This window comes from Podarcis muralis, chromosome 6, assembly GCF_964188315.1.
Source record: "Podarcis muralis chromosome 6, rPodMur119.hap1.1, whole genome shotgun sequence".
Lineage (NCBI taxonomy): Eukaryota > Metazoa > Chordata > Lepidosauria > Squamata > Lacertidae > Podarcis > Podarcis muralis.
This window is the reverse complement of record NC_135660.1, coordinates 53509811-53529721: the sequence shown is the minus strand read 5'-3', so window position 1 is coordinate 53529721 and position 19911 is coordinate 53509811. Positions and strand designations below refer to the sequence as shown.

Here is a 19911-nt window from a genome sequence, read left to right as displayed (position 1 = left end):
TTTTATTTATTTATTTGCAGAAACAGATGCACAAGAAATTTGCAGAGGAAGCTCCTGGACAGGCAGATTTTTGTCCACATTTTAACAGACAAAAACAGGAAGAGTCTGATGAGGGAGAAAGCTCTAACTGCCCCAATCTTCCCTTCATCTGCACCTGAGGCCCAGAACCAGAAAGGGCAGCAAAACAGTGACACAGGTAAGGACCTTGAAAGACACTTCATGGCTGTGCAAAACTGACTTCTTTAAGTGCACCCTTACGGTCTCACTTCAGAGACTGGAAGGAGAGCAGCCATCTAAACAACATGGATTGGCTCCAGATTTCACAAAATACAGGCAACCCCTGATTTGCAGATCCCATTCCATCCTCATTCTGCTCTCTTCCAGATTCAAAACGACCCACACGTCTGCGGTTGCACGTCAATTGCATGCACCCAAAATGGTCACCGCCTGTACACTGTGTTAGTTCTGCGGCCCATAAGCATGACACACATTTGAACCCACGCATACCTGGCAACATGTTTCTGCATGTCTGTTGGTGAATACAATATAGTTATCATAACAAACTTCTCCTACTTTATGTAGGGTAAGTCGATGAATGCTTCTCAACACCAGCAAATTCCCCAGCCATTAAACGCTACCAAAACAGCCAGCCAGCCAGTCGAAACAAAACAAACAAACAAACAGAAATAGGAGAACAAAAATATATGGCCAAACATCTGAAGGCCCTTATTACATGGCTATCATTTTAAAGCTGACTTCTGTAGTCGGGTGCTAATCTTCTACTACTGATACTTGACTTTGGAAAGCTTGACTTAGAAGTCTTTGCAATGTGTTACTATGCGTAACATGTAACCTTTTGGATCTGCTGCCAATGCAGCTGTGTTCGGAGTACTCGGAAGTGCTGTAATAACTGATATCCATCCCCCCCCCATCTGCCCTTTTCAATCCCTAAAAAAAAAAAAAATGTGTGTGATGATGGTGAGGAACAGTTGAGACTTTCAGGGGTGGTTGGCTACCCTTAGCAACCCATCAGTATTCCCTTGGAAATTGGGAACAGAATGCCCCAGGGGAACAGAGCTACACCTATAATACAGCCCTGGTACCTAGTGAATTTCTTGCTGGTCTCCTGCAGTGGGCTGACATACCATACCTTGACAATGCTAGGTCATAGAATTGTAGAGTTGGAAGGGACCTTAAGGGTCATGTAGCCCAACCCCCTGCAACCTCATATAACATTGCAATGTCTGCTGAAATATGAGCTGCATCCGATGAGCATATATTACTATTTTGCACTAAAGAAGAAAATTATCACAACTTCTAAATGGCAGAAAATTACAGAATTGCCAAAACACCAATTTACAAAGCTGCCCGAGCAACAGCAAGAGACAAATGATCCAGCGCTTTTGTTTATAGAGCCTGATACTTGCCATGATTACCATCTATTTTCCAAATGCAAACAGATAACATTCATCATTGGAATGGCACAACAACTTGCTACAATTCTAGAAGGGGTTTTACACTGCGAGCTTCACACTGTTCCTGCAACTGGATATATGTCTCTCTCCTTAAGGAAAATGCATGACATCAGATGGAAGCCGAAATTACAATCTGACTGTGCAACCAAAAGAACAGTTGGTGGATGTACATTTCAAGGTCAACATTCTGGACTTATTGGCACAGGAACAATACCTTTGTGAACAAATGAGATAATAAACCAGGACAGAACGGTATGTTCTCACATTTTTTAATATTCAGAGTAGCAGAGAAAGAAGGCAGTGAACCTTTCAAAAGAAGGTATATGAATATTATGGATATGAGACAAAACGTAATAAACAAACAATATAGCAGACATTGGCGATAGGATTTTACAATGATACATAACATACCAATGCTAGATACAGTATGTGTTCCTCACAGCATCCCTGTAAGGCAGGCTAGCCATATAATCTCCCTATAAAACATGGGAGAATGAGCTCCAACCCCCCAACAGTGTTGTCACTTCTCTAGAACTTTCCACATTCAGGAGCTGGGTCTGCAAGTATCCATTTAAATTTCCCACAATGCCCTGGAGTGACACTTTTGGCATGAACGTGGCCAACTGAAGTGGCACCTCCCAGCTGCCCCTTGGAGGTGTCTTCTTATCCTATGAGGCTCACCAGGGGGCATTTTGCCCAGGACCACTCTCAGACTCAGAGCCTGCCCTCTAGGGTATGCAGGTATGTGCAGTCAGGCAGGTTGGAAAGCAAGCAAACCAAACAACCAAGAAACAAACCAAAAACACCTCTTGCTGAGGCATTTGTTACAGAGTTATAGCTGGATTTGGATTTTTCTGTGAGGAACACTCAAAATAACTGAACCCATGCAGAAAGTTTGCCTTTCTACTAAGCAGATTTATCCTTTTGATGTATTGTACCTCTGTAAGAGGTAAAGTACTGCTTATTAAAGTCAAAGGAGAGCACATGTGGACATTTTTTACCAGTCTCTTGGGATTTGTGTTTTATTGGAATCTGCCCAGTCTCCAATTACCTATAGCAAGCTTTTTCATCTCCCAAGTCTGTATGAGACAAAGGTGTGTGGAATTACCTTTGGGGAAAATGTAGCAAATATTGTTCAAAGTGAACTGGGTCATAGCATCACATTTATAATAGTATTACTTCAGCCAACAATGGGACTTCTTTTTTGCTTTCTCTCATAGAACGATATTTAATTTGGCGTTTAGTCACAAGCTGCTATGATTCTTCTCAATCCTGCTTTCTTGTCTGCTATTTTTAGCTTAATCATTTGGTTCCTTTCAGTTTCTTTGCCTTTCTTCCCAGAAGCCAGACCGGTGATTAATTTTCCTCATAAGATTTACTTCATCAGGTTCCTATATAATATTTGAGGCTGCTCATTTTTTATTTATTTAAAAGTTTCTTGAATAATAAAAAGTTAATAAACATTAAACTTTAAACAGGAGTTTTGTTTCTCCTCTGAAGCTTCAACCATGACCAATGGTAGGTAGCTGAAACTGGGGCAGGAACTTAGCTAATTAACTAATAATGTTTGCACCCCGAGGCCCCCAAGCCCTTCCCCTGAAAATAACTTCACACTGACACGTAATTTTAGTTTAAGTTATTGGGCAAAATTTAGGCCACAACTTTATTGATTACAGCAAAGTGAACGGTGTTGGCTTAGGCATTGGCAACAGACTAGAACTGACTCCTGCCTCTCTGTCTGGAAGTCTGAAAGGGTAAACACCAAACAAGGGAGCAACATCGATGAAGACCAACGAAGCTCACCCCAGGGTTCCTGTGGTCCTGGCATGGCCCTAGCCCCTCAAGCGGACTTTGGACAAGATCCAGGACCCCCAGATTCCTTTACCGGAATACCCTTATTCATGGAGGGGCAGGTGATGGCCGCACCTCCTCTCCCACACACTTCAATAAGCCAATGCCTAACCGCCAAACCTTACAAAGTAGTGACGATTGCTAAGGGGGTAGGCGAAAACCAAGTGGCTACATCCAATCTGCCAAATGGAATGATTCCTACCCAGCCCCTGCTCCAAAGCAGGCGACCCAATCCAAAGCAAGGCCAAAGCAGCAGCACCTAAAATTAGGGAGGGGGGTGGGTGTTCGGCAGCGCGATGCAAGTTCCCCCAGTTACGCCGCGCTGCTGCTTTTATAGGCCCCAGGAATCGCGCCCCCGATTGCCCAAACAACCTGGCGCAATCCTGGGGCCCAACGGTTAAGGCTTGGGCCATGCCTGGCAACAACACTCCCAGTGGGGTGGCTTAGGGGCCCATGTGCAACCAGGACCCTCATTAAGGAGGATCCCATATCCAGTGCTATTTTTCTTAGAATGGCAATGGTGCCCACCTGAGAGGTGCCGGAATTGAGTTCTGGTGAGTTCTGGCTGAAAATAATAGCCCTGGTTGTATTGATTCTAGAAGGAAAATACTTGAGGTTGCAATCCTAAACACATTTTTGTATACACTTAGGCTGCAACCCTATACTCACTTAATTGGGATTAAGTTCCATGGAACCCAAATGGTAATTAAGTCTGAGTAACCACACAGAGGACTTCAGTGAACAGGAGTAAATTCCATCAAACAAAGTGGGCATAAAACGTGTTCTCCCTAGCAGAGAGCGCGTGTTGCAGTGGGGGATACAAGCCACCCCATTGTTGCTGGGAGGATTTGCGAAGGGACCCAGGCAGTGAATTGGTTAATCGGGTCTCTGGGGAGAATTGCTTGTTGCCGATTTTGAAGGAGGGGTCAGAGGTTTTAAATACTGGACACCCAACTTTGAGCATCCTCTTGGCTGCTTGCACCGGATCACCCGTCCACCCTCCCTGTATTGGGGGGGGGGGGTTGTTCGCTTGACCTTGCTATGCCTGTCATGGGGTCGTCTGCTTTGAGGCAGGGGCCTGGTAGGAATTTGTCCATTTGGCCGATTGGCTGGTGCCATTTGGTTTTGCCTACTGCGTAGCAAATCGCCACAACTTGTAAGGTTGGCAGTTAGGCATTGGTTCAAATTGGTTGGTGGAGGGGTAAGTGCCTACCCTTCCAATGATAGTGCGGAAAGGGAATTCCGTTAAAGGAATCCAGGGGCTTGCCATTCTTTTTGTCCTTGTCCCTGGCATTGGACGTGGGCCGTGCAAGCCACCAGGAGCATGAGGGTGAGAAGTGAGGGACTGAGGCCCAGCCTCATTTTCTCCCCAATAATTGTTTTCCTGACTGGCTTTCGCTGGAATCCGGAAGTCAGTCCTGTCCCCTGGGCAAGGACAGATAGTCGGAACCAATGCCTATGCAACCACTCACTTGGTGTATTTAAATAAAGTTGTGGCCAAAATTGTGCCAAAAACCCAAACCAAAATTGATGTGTGATGTGTGAGTTATTGGGGGGTGGCTTGGGGACCTCTTCACGCAACTTCTGGGTCAACACGCATAAGATTGCACTACAAACTAAATTTACGTTTTCACAGCTGAAGTGGATTAAAGTGCTCTGTCACCCTATCACAACAAGTAAATTAGAAAATTGAACTTTTGATGTTAAGAAAGTGACGCGGAAGTGCATTGAAAAGTGCGGAACAAATGTGTGATGAAAAGGAAGGCATACAAAAAGACTACAAGGAAACTGGGATAGAGATTGTCTGAATGCTCATTATCATGTAAATTTCCCGCAAACAAATAAAAATGAATGCTGTATAATCTAACCGCCTTTGTGCAACCTAATCCAAGATGGATGCCCAATAAACAGGAGGAACCTATAATCTGAGACTACCTGTTCATTTCATGTCCGACTGGCCTTCCCTGCCCAGTTTGAACACCAGTGGAAATGTTATCTGAAGCACTTCTGTGTTTCAAAAGTGGCTTGCTGTTCAAAGTGAGGAGGGGGAAAGATTTAAAACTACACTGGGAGTGTAGTTCTCTAGACTGTGACGAAAATGCTCAGCTCATACTTGTGTGGTGTGTGCACTGAAAAATCAATGTCATTTTCATCAAAGTAAGTAAGTAAACTGTTTGGTTATAATATACATCATGAGTAGGCTGCATGCAACTCAAGTGATTCTTCATGGCCCACTTCTCCCCAAGGTGTTTTGTGTTGGCAATTGGATTTTATTAAGCACCCAAGAATCCCAATGGTCAATTTGAAATAGTAAATTTACAGCTCTTGAGTCTTTGGGGATAAGTTTGAAAATATGATAGCAGTTCTCATTATTTTTAGGCCTCTATCAAGGATTTCATTTTATTGGCTCAGGGGATTTTAAACATTTGGGATTTAACAACACAGAACTGGAATGTAAAAGCAGCCCTACTCATAGCCCAAGCCCCAAAGCTACTAGTTCCAAATTTGCAGAGGACTGTGTAACAACAGGAAAAAATAGATTTCAGCTGTATGTTCCAATGCTCTGGGTGCTCAGAATTTTAGGACTACAAATGCAGACTAAGCTAAACAGGATGCTTAGACATGTGCATTTTGTTCCCTTACTTTATTTTTCCATTTACAAATAAAAAATAAAAAATGAAGTCATAGGAACTACACTTTACAGTGAAAAACTCATGAAGGAGAGTGGCTTCTTAACCCTTTCCCCTCCTGGCTACTTTTTGCCACAGAGAACATAATCATCATCATCTGGGTACCCATATTTGGATAGCTTTCTCCCTCTCAGTTTAGGGCTGCAGCCTCTGTAACTGCATTTTGTATAACAACAAAAAGAAAAACCCCAACTGAAAGAAAAAGAACATCTTGTATAATTTGGCCGCAAGCTCTTCCCTGCCCCAAGCTTCTCTCTGAAAAGCTATTGATTGTCCTTAGTCCTTTACAGATTTACAATTACACAGCAGAATTTGACCAGCTGGATAGAGAATTCTTTTGTGGTTGACCTGTCTAGTTGTTTTCTTCTTAAGATTGGTTTTGTCTGTTGTCTTGGTTTCTACTGCTATTTAATTTTGTCCGTATATTTGCATATAACGCTGCATAATTAGCCAGGCTTTAAAAGGAAAACAACAACACGTGAGCATCTCAGACATAAGAGGGTGTTCGAAACGGGGCAGACCAATGCAAGCAGAACTGAAATGGGTCAGAATTGCCAAATTTCAGGTGTGACTCCCTTAAAAAATATATTCCTCCTTCATCCCTACTGCAGATATTCCCCCCAAAGTGTAGGGAAGAAGCCAGTGCAATCCACAACAGCAGGGATGGGGCAAATGTGCACATCCATCGTATGCTTGTCACTGCATGCTTCTGGGTGCCTTGAATAGGGCTCACCTCACTCGTGAAGTTTATGGAATTGCCCTTACAGAAGGGAGCATTGCATGTATATATTTATGTTTCCACGCTAACAAGGAAGCACTGGATGGGGGCAGATGTCCTTAACTCAAATGTTGTTATGTTGGGAGACATTTAAGAGAAAGAAAACCTTCCAGGGTCCAAACTATTCTAAACAAATATAAGAGAATGAGGATAACAAATCACACTATGTCCCCAAACTAAAATTAGGAGGTCTACAGGAGGTCTTCGTTCTCCTCAACTGAACTCTTCCCTTTATTGCTATGGCTTCTTCAGAGGGTGAAATATTTCAGAGACATTCCTACACAGTTGTTAATTAACAGATTTATCTTGAAAATAGGAAAGTGGTTGCAATTATGGCCAAAGACCTGGAGCTTGTAGCTCATCTATTACTTAAACTGTTCAATCAGTGCTGAAGGAAATATGGTTATACTCCATGAAATTACTAACTGAAGATAATTAATAGCTCAGATTCTCATACCCAACTATAATGGCATGTGCAGAAATCATGCATGATATAAATTCTCTTACTGTACAAAAGTAGGCTATTGAAACTAAATTATGTCTCCACTACACCACACACAGTTTGAGTTTCTTTAAGCTAATGAATAGCTTCAGGAAAAACAAGACTATTGTCTTCCATAATTCATTCATGTCCCAGTTAGTTTATGTGAAGAGATTTTTGATGAAAATAATCTGCCAGATTGCATATTTTTCTACATTAATCTTATTTCCTTTGGAATGCATCTTACTAAATCATACTCAGAGTACATCCACTGGAATCAATGAACTCTTTAGTCATCTGTGGTGCAGGAGTAAATCCATATATTCAGAAATGAATTCAATTAGGAAGGTTGCCATGAATCACTTAAATTCATTGATTTCAATGGGTCTACTTAGTGTAAATTGAATGCAACCCTTCAACTTCAGCAGCAGAAATGCAAATACACACACACACACACACACACACACACACACACACACACCATAGAGGATGCGCTTCTAAACTTAGGAATGCTTCAAACATGCATATCATCACTTCACATACTTGAATGTGCAGAAGTCTCATCACAGGTAAACCACAGACAGAACTTTCCTATTATCTCACACAACCGCTAATGCAGGAGTTAAGTTCAAATAGTCAGATATTACATGGAAACATGTATGAATCATCCCATTTTATCATCCCTCCATTATACCCTGACAGCTTTGCAAGGTATGTTAGGCGGACAGACAGCAACTAGTCCAAGGTGACCTATCTCCAATGTCCTAGTTGCTAGTACAACCAGTACAACCCAATGGCCAAGTGCAGCACTAATTCAATTTCAACTCAATTCAATTCATATCTAGTGAGTCAATCAAGCTATCAATTTACCATGCAAGATTAAGGAGTGTGTAGTTTTCCCCTTTTATTTCTTATGTAAGATTTGCCCTATATAATTTAGCTTATGCCTCAATGGCACCTTCAAATTAGAACCATCCATTTCACACCACTAACTGGCTGCCTAATTAAACAAGAGATAAAACAAAATCATGAACGCAACCAGCTGGGTTAAGAAATGTATATTAAGTCATGCCTGCTTTCTGGAGTGTTGCCTGGATAATGCTAAAGCCTTTTTTCTTTTGCACCACAAAATTGACCAAATTAGGAAGTTCCCACCTAAACATAAAATCTTCTTTAAAGTGATTTTATTATGTATAAAATCCTGCAAGCAATTTTTTCCTTAGAGGTGTGTTCACCCAACCAGATATTGGCAGTTGCTCCTAAAAAATGTGGAGCTATTGTCAAGGACCAAGTGCTTCATAATTCTTACACAGTGAGTGCTTTTGAATACTGTAAACATATTGGGAATGGTTGGTATCTGCACAAAGACGTTGCAAGAGGAACAGCCCTGAGGTTACCATAGCTTAAAATGAAACTATCGTTGAATTTAAGAAGATAAGGGGGTAAGAAAAGCCTACTGGATCAGGCCAAATGGCACATATAGTCCAGCATCTTGTTCTCATATTGGCCATCCAGATGCTTGTGAGAAACCTGCAAACAGGACCCAGGCACAAAAGCACTCTGTCCTTCTGCAGTTTCAGTTTCCAGCAACTGGTATTCAGAAGCATTATCACCTGGGACTGTGGAGGTAGAATGCAGTTATTGTGGCTGATAGCTTTATCCTCTATTACTTTGTCCAGTCCCAATTTAAAGCAATAAAAGAAGCTACCTAAAGAATAGCAAAAACAGCAGAAGGCTATAGTCTTGGGCAGAACACAATGAGATCAATCTGCATTTTGCGAAACAGATAATATTAAAGAGAGAGAGAGAGAGAGAGAGAGGGAGAGAGACTATTTCACAAACAGCTCATCCAGCTAAAGAACTCTGGACAATTGCCCCTGTTTACTAATATGATGCAACTTGCAGCCATTTCATAGGCTATAAGTTGGCACTGGCACAACACATTCCTACATTTGAGAGTCCATGAGAAAAGGTTATAATTTCTATGCAAGGGGAGCTGGACAGCAGCCTCAACCAATATATCTGTGTCCAATCAGTTACATACTGAAGTGCTCTTCTGCAGTCCACTGATCATAGAAATATCCAAGATGCTTCATCTATATTTTAGATCTGTAATGTAGTGTAGTGTCAGTGTGATCCTATGTCCTTGCACTCAATTTATTTTAGTTTTTAAAGCAATATTATACCACTTTCTATACCCTCCCTAGCTATGGCAGCTACCCTGAGATTCCTTCACTGGATTTCTACTCATCTCCAGTCAATGCCCCATCGTCTATTAAGGAATGCAATTGTTATTCAGGGACTTATGAGTGAGGGGTCATGCTAGCTGACCCCCTTGGAATTCCTTGCTTACATATTAGGTATCTTCCAATTAGCTCACTGATTAAACTGCTGGGGTGGACACAGGCTTGTTAGATATGATACACACAGCTACTGCTCATGGGCATACCTTCCCCATCCCCACAAAAGACAGGAAGCCAAATCCTTGTCCTGTGCAATGGACCACAGTCAGGAGTTGCATACCCTTGGTGCTCCATCCCTGCAGGATGTGTAGCCCCTGGACCATGCGCTACCTAAACTCCAGGTATTCCAATGACCGCTCCCCACATCAAATGGGGGGCACCTTTTGCATGGTCGCATGCAGTCCCCCAGATCCCAGTGTGGCTCCCAGTAGTATGGGCTGGCTTCACCCTCCCCAGGCTGGATACCTGGAGGTCTCCACATACCTCAGCCAATCACCCAATCCCACCTGGGGAGGTGTTGCCAAGGGATTGGCCAGGTAAGGGGAGGGCCCGCCCTGCCCACACAACAGAAGGTGAATCTCACCTGAGAAGCGTCAGTTGGCTCCAGAGCTTCTCCCAGCCTGCCCTCCCTCAGTTAAGCCTTCTTGTGCAGGTTAACCTCTTCTCCACAGGTATGTCGGTGCTGCTACATTATGGTCGCTGTTGAAGGGCCGGAAATTAATTATTCTGCATTGGCAGGTTTTGCCTTCCCTGTAGCAAAACATCACAACTTTGGCGGTTTCAGGCCTTGGGCCGAATCCTTTAGGCTATCTTCCCTAAATTGGGGGGGGGGGGGCGGTGTGTGAAGTGGTGACCCACGCCGCCCTTGTGGCAGTGATCCCAGGGTTCCCCGTTAAAGGGGTCTTCAGGGAGGCATTGGCCATACGCTGAGAGGTTGTCATCACTCTCCCTGTGATGACAGGGAAACCAGGGCTGGCTCTCTGCTTGAACATATGTTCTCCCGAGCCAGCCTGATCCCCACACATTCTGGATAACCCTGACGTCCACCAGATCCCCGGCTGGGGACTGGGAAGGATAGGTGCCCAATGCCTGAGCCAAGGTCTCCCTACATCTGAAACTTAATAAAGTTGTGGCCAATTTTAATCCCATAGCACGTTGTCTTGAGTCATTATTCCACCCGGGAGTCACCTGGGGTTGGGGGGGGATTCTGCCTGTCCACACAAATGTTTTCTGATATTCAGTTGCCTGCATTGGCATGGGAGGAATCTTTGCATCTTCTCAGCAGAATCGCAGGTGAGGAAATTCCATGTGACTCCAGTCTTCTCGCAGGAGTAGGTGGGGTGGGGTGATCAATAAACTTTATATTGGCTTTTTAAAACACTAGCAAAGGTTTTCTAGTGGTTTCGGTTAATGCTTGCTGTTTTATCATTCTTGGCAATAAAAAGTAATATAAAAGAGCATGCTTTTTGACCAGAAAGCATCAACAGAAATAGCACCCCTTATTAGTGCTTTAACTTTCAGTTTCATACTATTATGTGTATTAGTGAACCTGGAAAAGCGGAACAGCTTTTCTTTTATAGGGACATAATTATTTCAAATAAAATAAAATAAAATAAATTCTACCTTAAAAAAAACGGAAGTCAGAGTGCAGCCACTTCCACAAGCAAAGGACACGGTAATTACTGTTATAGAAGTTACAGCCAAATACACTGATTACATGCTTTATCTTACGGTTTCTCATAATGAAAGACTCTGATCTGCTGTAGTCAACAGTAATTGCCACAACTATTATTCAATCAATAGAACACACATAATGGTTAGATGAAAATAAACAGAAAGATTTAGTGTAAAGGGCTAAAACTTATAGTGGAAGAAATAAACAATGAGCAGAGATAATACCCCAAATAATGTCCTAAATATTCAGATCTCAAGTGAGTGTGGTTGTTTTTAAGTCAATGAAGGCTTTTGGCTTCAAAAGCAATTGCACACTCTACCCAAAAGTCAACATATCACATAAGTGAATGTTTACTAATTGAAAAATATCTAAGAAAATTAAACAACTTACAGGGGTAAGGGGAATAAATTAAATCAGGCATCCCCAAACCGGCCCTCCAGATGTTTTGGGACTACAATTCCCATCATCCCTAGCTAACAGGACCAGTGGTTAGGGATGATCGGAATTGCAGTCCCAAAACATCTGGAGGGCCGAGTTTGGGGAGGCCTGAATTAAATGATCTCATAAGAGGCCACACAATTATTGGCAGGAGTGCAGCATACACAGTAGTCCCTTTATTCATCAATATTAGGGTATATAGACATTTCTCACAATGGTATTTTTCATTTACAAAGTAATTCAACGTCTCTAAAAGTCAAGAGAAGTTCAACAGAGTGCCAATATTAGGGCTGAAATTGTAACTGGGTGTTAAAAAAACAGGGAATTCAGGAATTGTCTGGTAGAAAGGACATGGGTGATGGACAGGAAATAGCTTAATGCCCAGGTTAAAATATTGCACTCCACCCTGCCTGGATTGCAGAATCCCAGCTATATGGAAGAAACCCTGGTAAAGTATATACATTGCATGCAGAATGTTGAACCCAGGAGGGAAACACCCCCATATTTTTTAAAAAAATTGATTCATTGCAATGAAAGGCTAGACAGGAGGCACCAGAAAAGCTCCAATTACTATAACCATTTTTAAACAGATGGAAGTTAATTAAAAATTCAGATAATAACTTTGAAAAAGAGACTTGTCAGGTTCTCATACTGTTAGAAAATTGGTATGCTAATTCAGCAGGAGGCTGTGCATATAATGCCCAGCAGATTGTTTTCCAACTTCTAATGGCAATACACATTCCTCCTAATCTTATTGGGGTGGGCTGCTGCTTATGTGCCCTCCTTGTGATACAAGACTAGATGAACCTTTGCTCTTTAATTACTTCCTTTTAAATTCAACAGCTCTGTGTGTGTGTGCGCGCGCGCGTGTGTGCAAGCAATCTGGGAATCCTCCGTATATCCCATGCATACTGCATGTTCACAAAAAAAGTATTCGAGAAATGGTTCATTTTTTTATAACACTGTACACATAATTACACAGGTTTTTAGCTAGACCTTTCATAACAAACCACACTTTAAAAGTTTAACATTAATAATTGTCCTAGAAGACATGCTTTTCAGAATACTTTCCAGTTGTATTAATAACACTGAGCCTTGTACATAAGCAGCTATGTTCAGACTTGCAGGCTAAAATAATCCAAGTGTTGATTTAGGTCACACTCAAGCCATTCATCTCCTCAGTTCAAGAATGAATGTAACTTCCCAGCCCTCACAAGTAGCAGCTGGTGCCTGAAATCAAGTATTCACTGCAAGGGGCAGAAGGCATTCAGAAATGATGCACTGAGAAATCATTCCTCAATTGCTCAAAAACAGAGGGCTATTTACAGTAACAAAGAGCGGAGCTATTTTTTTAAAGCACCTCCCAGATTTAATTTCCAACCTTTTATCGCTGGACATCTGGTCAGCCTGGATTTGCTTTACTGCATGCAAATAATGGCCTCAGAAGAGTTTATTTCCCATGCACTCTCACTCTGTGACATTGTTTAAAGCCAAAATTACACTTAACAAGAGACGCTTGTCCAGCGGAAATTCTCCAACAAATATTCAAAGAGTGACACGTTATTAATTTGCTGATGAATTACCCTACAGGACTCAAGCCACATACCTCCCTTATGAAAGTATATTCTTGACTTGGCATGGATATTACTTGAACCTGCCACAAGTCCAATCTGGAAGTACCATTTGATTATTCTGTTAAAATACATGGAATGGTTGTCAACTTTTCTATCTTATTTAATTAAAACACATATACTGGTCTCTAGAGAACACAGGTGAGTACCCCTTAGCCTAGGGGCTGTATGTCCTCCCCTAGTGCTTCCTGAAGCAACTGCATCCATCTACCCATCAGAGCTCCTTCCTTTCCAGTTGTTTCCTTAATCTTCCTGCTTTAAAAATGTTTCCCCCTCTTTCAAGTGGGGGGAGAATACAAGTGCAGACCCAGGCAGCAAGACTAGCAGATAAAAAGACCAGTACCAGAAAAGTATCTATCAAAAGGAATTTGGAATAATAATAAAAAAGTATTCAAAACCCATTTAAAAACCTTCAAAATAGAGGACATACAACATGATCTAGGAAGGGAATTCCATAGGTATTGGGCCATCATTGAAACCGAAGGGAGAGAACAAAATATAGTAGTATTTTATGAGCTCATTGGAGAAAGTGCAGTATAAAAATCTAACACTAATATATTTTGCTTTTACAAGATAATGAAGTCATAGGTACCTTCGAGATTTATCTGATAATGTTTGTGTCATTTAATTATGATTGGCCCTGGTGGAGGATGGTGCTCAAAAAGGATTTTTTTAGCTTTGCTAAATCCTTTTGCAAGTTTTTATGGCTTTCTTCTTTTGCACTATTCCTGGCTGCTTTGGGAATAACTTTGGTTTGGATTTTTTCAGTGAGCCAGCTCTCAAATTCCTTTCTTCGCCACCTGTCTGTCAATTTCTGCAAGTGAGCCAGACCAAAAGCTCCTGCCTGTGACAAACCCAACATATAAAGTCATGCGCTTGTGTGGACCTTTCCCAAAGGCCAACAAGGTCACGGATCTTGTGCTTCATTTTTGTGGCTGACATGGAATTGATTTACTAATAGTACTCATGTAGGACTTTGTGAGTACTCAAGCACATTACATGCATGCTGAGAATAATTTGTATGGCTCTGTAAGGGAAATCAGTATTATTAATATTAACCCCATTTTGAAGATGGGGAGAAGAGACTGAGAAATAAGTGGCTTGTCAAAGATCACCCAATAACTCCATGGCTGTTCTGACATTTGAATAGGGGCATGCAAGGCTCATGTTCTTAATCACTATGTTCAATCCTTTGCTCTTAAGAAACTGATAGGCAATCAACATCTCTGTAAACAAGCAGTATGTTTTGAAAGACTGAGAGCCTCTTTTTGTATTCCTCTGCTCTCTCATTTAATTTTGTTTTGCAGCCAGCTGAACAGACACCAGCATCTATAAAAAGACTGACAGAGCACAAAATAAGGCCTTTCTTCATGAACCACACACTTTTGTCAACTTCTGTTCATCAGTTTATTTCAGGGGCTACTCAGCTAATTGTCTTCCTGTACATCCAAGGAACATCCAGCCTTCTCCCAGCAAAAAAGGATCGGTGGGGTAGAAATAATAAATTATTATTATTGCTATTATTATAAAGAGAAACTTTAGCAATACTTCCTGCAATAAGAATAATACAAGGACAGGCTGACATACATCCAAGCAACATCCAGCCTTCTCCCAGCAAAAAAGGAGGTATATAAAGAGAAACACTCAGCAATACATCCTGGAATAAGAATAGTACAAGGACAGGCTGACATATCAAACAGTCCCCATTTTAGCACTGTCATAATCAGCCTGCAAAGAAATCACCCTCATTTGATGCCAAGAGGAAATTGTATGATTTAAAGCATGCTTTGATCCTACCACTGATCATTGGTGGTAAGAGTATGTTGTTGCTTATTGGATGTTCAGCTATCACACTTGCTCGTTAATAAAGTGGAAAGATAGCAGAGGATTTTGGGTTTTTTTAAGTCTGGCAGATCTAGGACTAGATGTACACAAGAGGATGGACTGCAGATTTATGTGAAAGCAAACTATTCAGCAATTTTCCCTCCCTCTTTAAGATGTGAGATTTGTCTTGTTTTGCTTTCAGTAGGACCCTCTCCAAGGCATAAAGAGAAGAGGAAAATCACAGAATATTCGCCAACATTCTGTTGCTATTCAAAAGCATGTCATAAAGACAGGCAGTGAGATACATTGCAATGTATCTCCCTTCCAATGGAGTTCATGTGAGTGGAGGCCAGGACTTCCACGTCAGGAAGAATGAGCAAGTTTTGCAGGCACTATAATGCTGAGCCCAAATGCAGCACTTTCTTCTTAGCATGTGATCAAAGAGCAGAACTCAAGGCCAACTTTGAAGTGAAAATCTGTCCCCTGGCTCTTCCTCCTCCCCTGCAACTACATCCAGAATCACAATCCATTTATTTAGAAGAGAAAAAGCCTGGAAGGAATTTTCTTGGGCTTCCATGGTAATGGATTTCTAATCTCACTACATGACTCTTCCCCTTTGCTGAGGTGTTCATTGGATTCCTTCTTCTGGCAGCTTTCTCACTTCAGCTGTTAAATATTCGAAAGAACCGGAGAAGGTAATGCATGATCTGGCTCTAGGACCAAGGTGGGAAATGTTATGTAATAGGTCAAACATACCAATCCAATCCTTGCTGAACACCGTCAAGAAAATGGAACCTCACATAGCAAGAATTTGATATTATGAACTAAGATCAGCTTTCAACTGATCTTCTTTACTCATAGCGTGTGACATGTTAGCTTCATCTACAATTTCCTTCCCATGTTTAGACAAACCTGGGCTGGGGGGGTTATATTTAATCATAGGAGACTGCTTTTAATTCTCCTTTCAAGAGACTCATCATGCATTAATCATGGCAACTGCCATTCTTTTCTGAGAGAGCCAGCTACATTTTTAAAAAACCCTACTGTAAAAAAAATGAAAACCAGCAAAAGAAGGGTTGTGTTGTTGTTGTTGTTGCAATATTTCCAAATGCAACAGGTGCTGGTGAAAATTTGTTGAACTAACCTTGAATGGTGTTTACAACAAGAGTGGGGAACCATTTTCAATCTGAGGGCCACATTCATTCACTGACAGATTTAAGGTAAGGTTACCAGATGTCCCTGTTTTCCAGGAACGGTCCCCAGATTTACAAATCAGTCCCCATACCAAATCCATTGAAGTTGAAAAGTGTCCCCAGATTCATTGAAAGAAATCTGGTAACCTTAATTTAAGGGTGCCACATTCCAATAGTGGGCAGGGACAAAGTACACTATTTTTTTCTATAGTAGGCTATGTTTCAACTATGCAAAAGCCAGAAGGTTCTGCACATGCACATCGCTCTCTATCTTCCACCCAGGCAAGCAAGAGGCATTATTAAGAGTGAAAGAGCACCTTCCAGTCAGGGAAAAAGCATTTGAGAAGAGTGTGGAGCAGGCAAGTGGGAAATGTGGCCTGAGGAGGGGGGAGGCCTGGGAAGAATCGTGAAGGATTGATAGATTTAGCAGGCCACCTTCAGCACCCAGGCCTGAGGTTCCCTATGACAACACAACATATATTAGCAGAATGCCATTCTGTTGAATTAACTGGCTACAAATAAGACCAACCCTCTCACTTCCATCTCCCGCCAGGCTCTCACTTGTTTCACAAATTCACAGCCTCACCCCCTCTTTTCCTGCTTCAGCATTAATCCATCTCTGGAGGGCCCAGTCATGCCCTAGCGAAAACCATTAGGGAGATACTGGTTTGTCCAAAGTCAACTTTGCACATGCATGGGCAGTTACTGACAACTGCTTCTTCAAGAGATCCTATATATTTTGGAAAGCGGCATCTCAAATCAAACTCAATCAAAAGCATGCATATAATTCTACAGCCACTTCTCTAACAACACTGCTAATCTTTCAGCAATTTTGCGCAAAGCAGATTACTTATTCATTCAAATGCAATGCACTTGAGTAGCTGCCACTCTCCGTGAATGCCTGACAGCTCTGCGTGCACAATGACAGTGTTCTTTTGCATTCTTCTGTACATAATTTTCTGGGTGTGTGTTACTGGTGCATCTACCTGCAGTAGTTTTTTGTGTAGGTTTCTTTCTTCCTTTAAAAAACAACAATGCAATAACAGTATCCCAACAGAAATGACAGGTGCTGAACAAAAGACTGCCAAGAGAGATGACGATCACAAAGGCTGCACTTCCTTCAACACATCATTTGTTTCCTCATTTAAATTTATACAGTTACTTATCTTGTAAACCAAGCCTGAACAACTTGCGATGCAACGTACTGAATGCAGCTCACCAGCCATGTATGATGGCCTATCAAGGTTCGAAAAACTCATGGCCTTCCAAAAAACAGGGACTGATGAAGTAGCTGGCAGGCCATTTTCAGGAGTACCTGGTAGAGAAGGGCAGAGTTCTGAACCTGACCTCCCAAGGAGAGGCTTTAGTGAGCAGGTGAGGCAGCATAGTTGCAAGGTTGCAACAGTTCAGATTGGCAGAGCCAGTCTGGTGCTCCCGCCAGCATACTCTAACTTTCCTGACCTCGCTGTCACCCCTCACCACCCCACTATGCAGTACTGACATTTGCTAGTCCTTTAGACCCAAAACATTTATTTTTAAGTTGCAGCCCTGGACATTCCTTCCATCTCAAATCACTCTTGAACCCTCAGGAGGAATAAAGGCCAAAATAAATAAATAAATAAATATATAAATAAATAAATAAATAAAGTTGAGCAAAAATGTGGAGCTACTTTGGGATGAACTTACAGGAAGAATGGATACTTGGAAAGCTTTTCCTGCCTTCGGAGACCACATCTGGATCACCTGTGCAGTCCATGTTAGACTTCATGTCTCCATCTGGAAAGCAGCGGTAAAAGAAATCGGGACGAGGTCTGCAAGGAACACCATGGACATTTGAAACGAAAGAGCAGCCATTAGTAAAACCTCAAAGTGATAATTACATTAAACTGACTGTTTACATTGAGGGAGTTCATTTCCTCCTGTGTTCTGTTGTGCAAGGGTACTGCATGAAATCAATTTACTTGGTGATTTAATCTAGAGTGCTCTGGCCATGAAAGTTGTTAGGAATTCTAACAGCCTACTACATAGTGTTGGTAAAGAAATAGATGAGCCTCAGAGTGCAGAGCAGTTTCTTTAGAAAATTAACTGGATAGTTCAGTTTTAAAGTACATTTGAAGGGGTTAAGACCATAGAGTAAGCTGTCCTGCCAGGCTTTGCTAGGTCACAACTTCTCACCTTGGGAGGAAGAGTTACTTACTAAACACTTTGTTTTCTCTCTTTCCACTATGTGAACCCTACCAGTAAGGAAGTCTAAACTAGATCATCCAAGCTTAGACAGTGTGGCTTAAGCAAACCATCTTTGTGTTTTTATACAAATGATTTAGAAGCATTTACGACTTTTGGAACCTAAGTAAAGCTGCCTGTCTTTTCTTGCTGCTGTATGGAGTAGCACCTGAATCTGACCTTTGAAGAGTTTGTAAGTAAACCATTTCTAACTTACCAAACATGTGGTCTCTTTCTATGCTAAGGGAAGTGGAGAACTTTGGAAGCAATTTAGAATGTGATATTTTAAAGGTCTTATATTTCCACACTTTATTTTGTTGCATGTTTTGTTATTTTAAATCTCTGCTGGGGCTCTCACCAGAGAGTACTTGCCCCAAACCTGGATCTAGGCATCCAGGGAATTCACCTTTTATTCTATCATATCTATTTTACCAAACGAACACAGACACTGCCAGACTTCAGCTTTCATTACCCTCATCCAGCATGACCAGCAGTCAGGAATGAGAAAGCTGTAGTCCAACATCATCACTGGGGCCCTCAGTTTCTTCATCTCTGAAAAGCCCAGAACTGTGTGTGAGGGGGAAATGGAGAAAATTGTGGTATGGGCCCATATGTCATGCACAAAGCACAACTAAATTCCAGATTCTTATAAGTCTTTCTTTTAAGGCTGACAGAGATTTCAGCTGATGAAACAAAGCTAAAAGAGACAGACAGACTGGTGTGAACCTAAAAATTATTATGGATCCCTCCCCTCCCCAAAAAATTCACTATTTTATAAGAGACACCAGAGAAAGCTGAATATGTAAACAACAATTTATAGAAACAGTACGTATCTCACAGACACAAGAATGAAGAAACATTAAGGCAGGGGAAAACTGTTCATAAATATTAAAGATCTTCAGCAAGCTAAGCTTTTATCTGCCCAACTCCTAATGAATCACTGGAGTGCACATTATCAAAATTCATGGGCAGAGAAGTGGTGAAAAAAGCACCACACCCTCCTATTGCTCATGATGTTGACAAACTGATGCAAAACCATGGGTGAATGTCATGGGTCTTCCCAGCCCTCTGGCCACCTCATCCCTGATCCATTCAAACTGAGTAACCCTGAGAAGCTAATGTAAGGAAAACAAACCAAGCCTATGCTTTCCAAGTGATGCCCCCTTTTCACACACCAGAGAGAAGGAAGAGAGTAAGATTCCATTAAAACAAAGATGAGGAACCTATGGCCCTGGTCAGTGGTGAGGCCTATTGGGAATTGTAGTCCAGCGTTATCTAGAGCTGCTTTCTACAAGTGGTGTCCTCCAGATATTTTAGACTACAGCTCCCACCATCCCTGACCACTGGCCATGCTGATGGAGTTGTGGTCCAAAAAAGTCTAGAGGCACATCAGGTTGGAGAAGGTGGAT

General features: G+C 41.8%; 1 protein-coding gene across 1 annotated transcript in view; it reads right to left on the bottom strand.

The window, feature by feature from the left end:
* PLPP4 (phospholipid phosphatase 4) overlaps nucleotides 1–19911 on the bottom strand; it is an 85905-nt gene that overhangs the window by 22479 nt on the left and 43515 nt on the right. The window contains exon 5 of the mRNA XM_077930289.1: nucleotides 17966–18090. Within this exon, the coding sequence (XP_077786415.1) occupies nucleotides 17966–18090 (125 nt within the window). The remainder of the gene's footprint in view (nucleotides 1–17965; nucleotides 18091–19911) is intronic.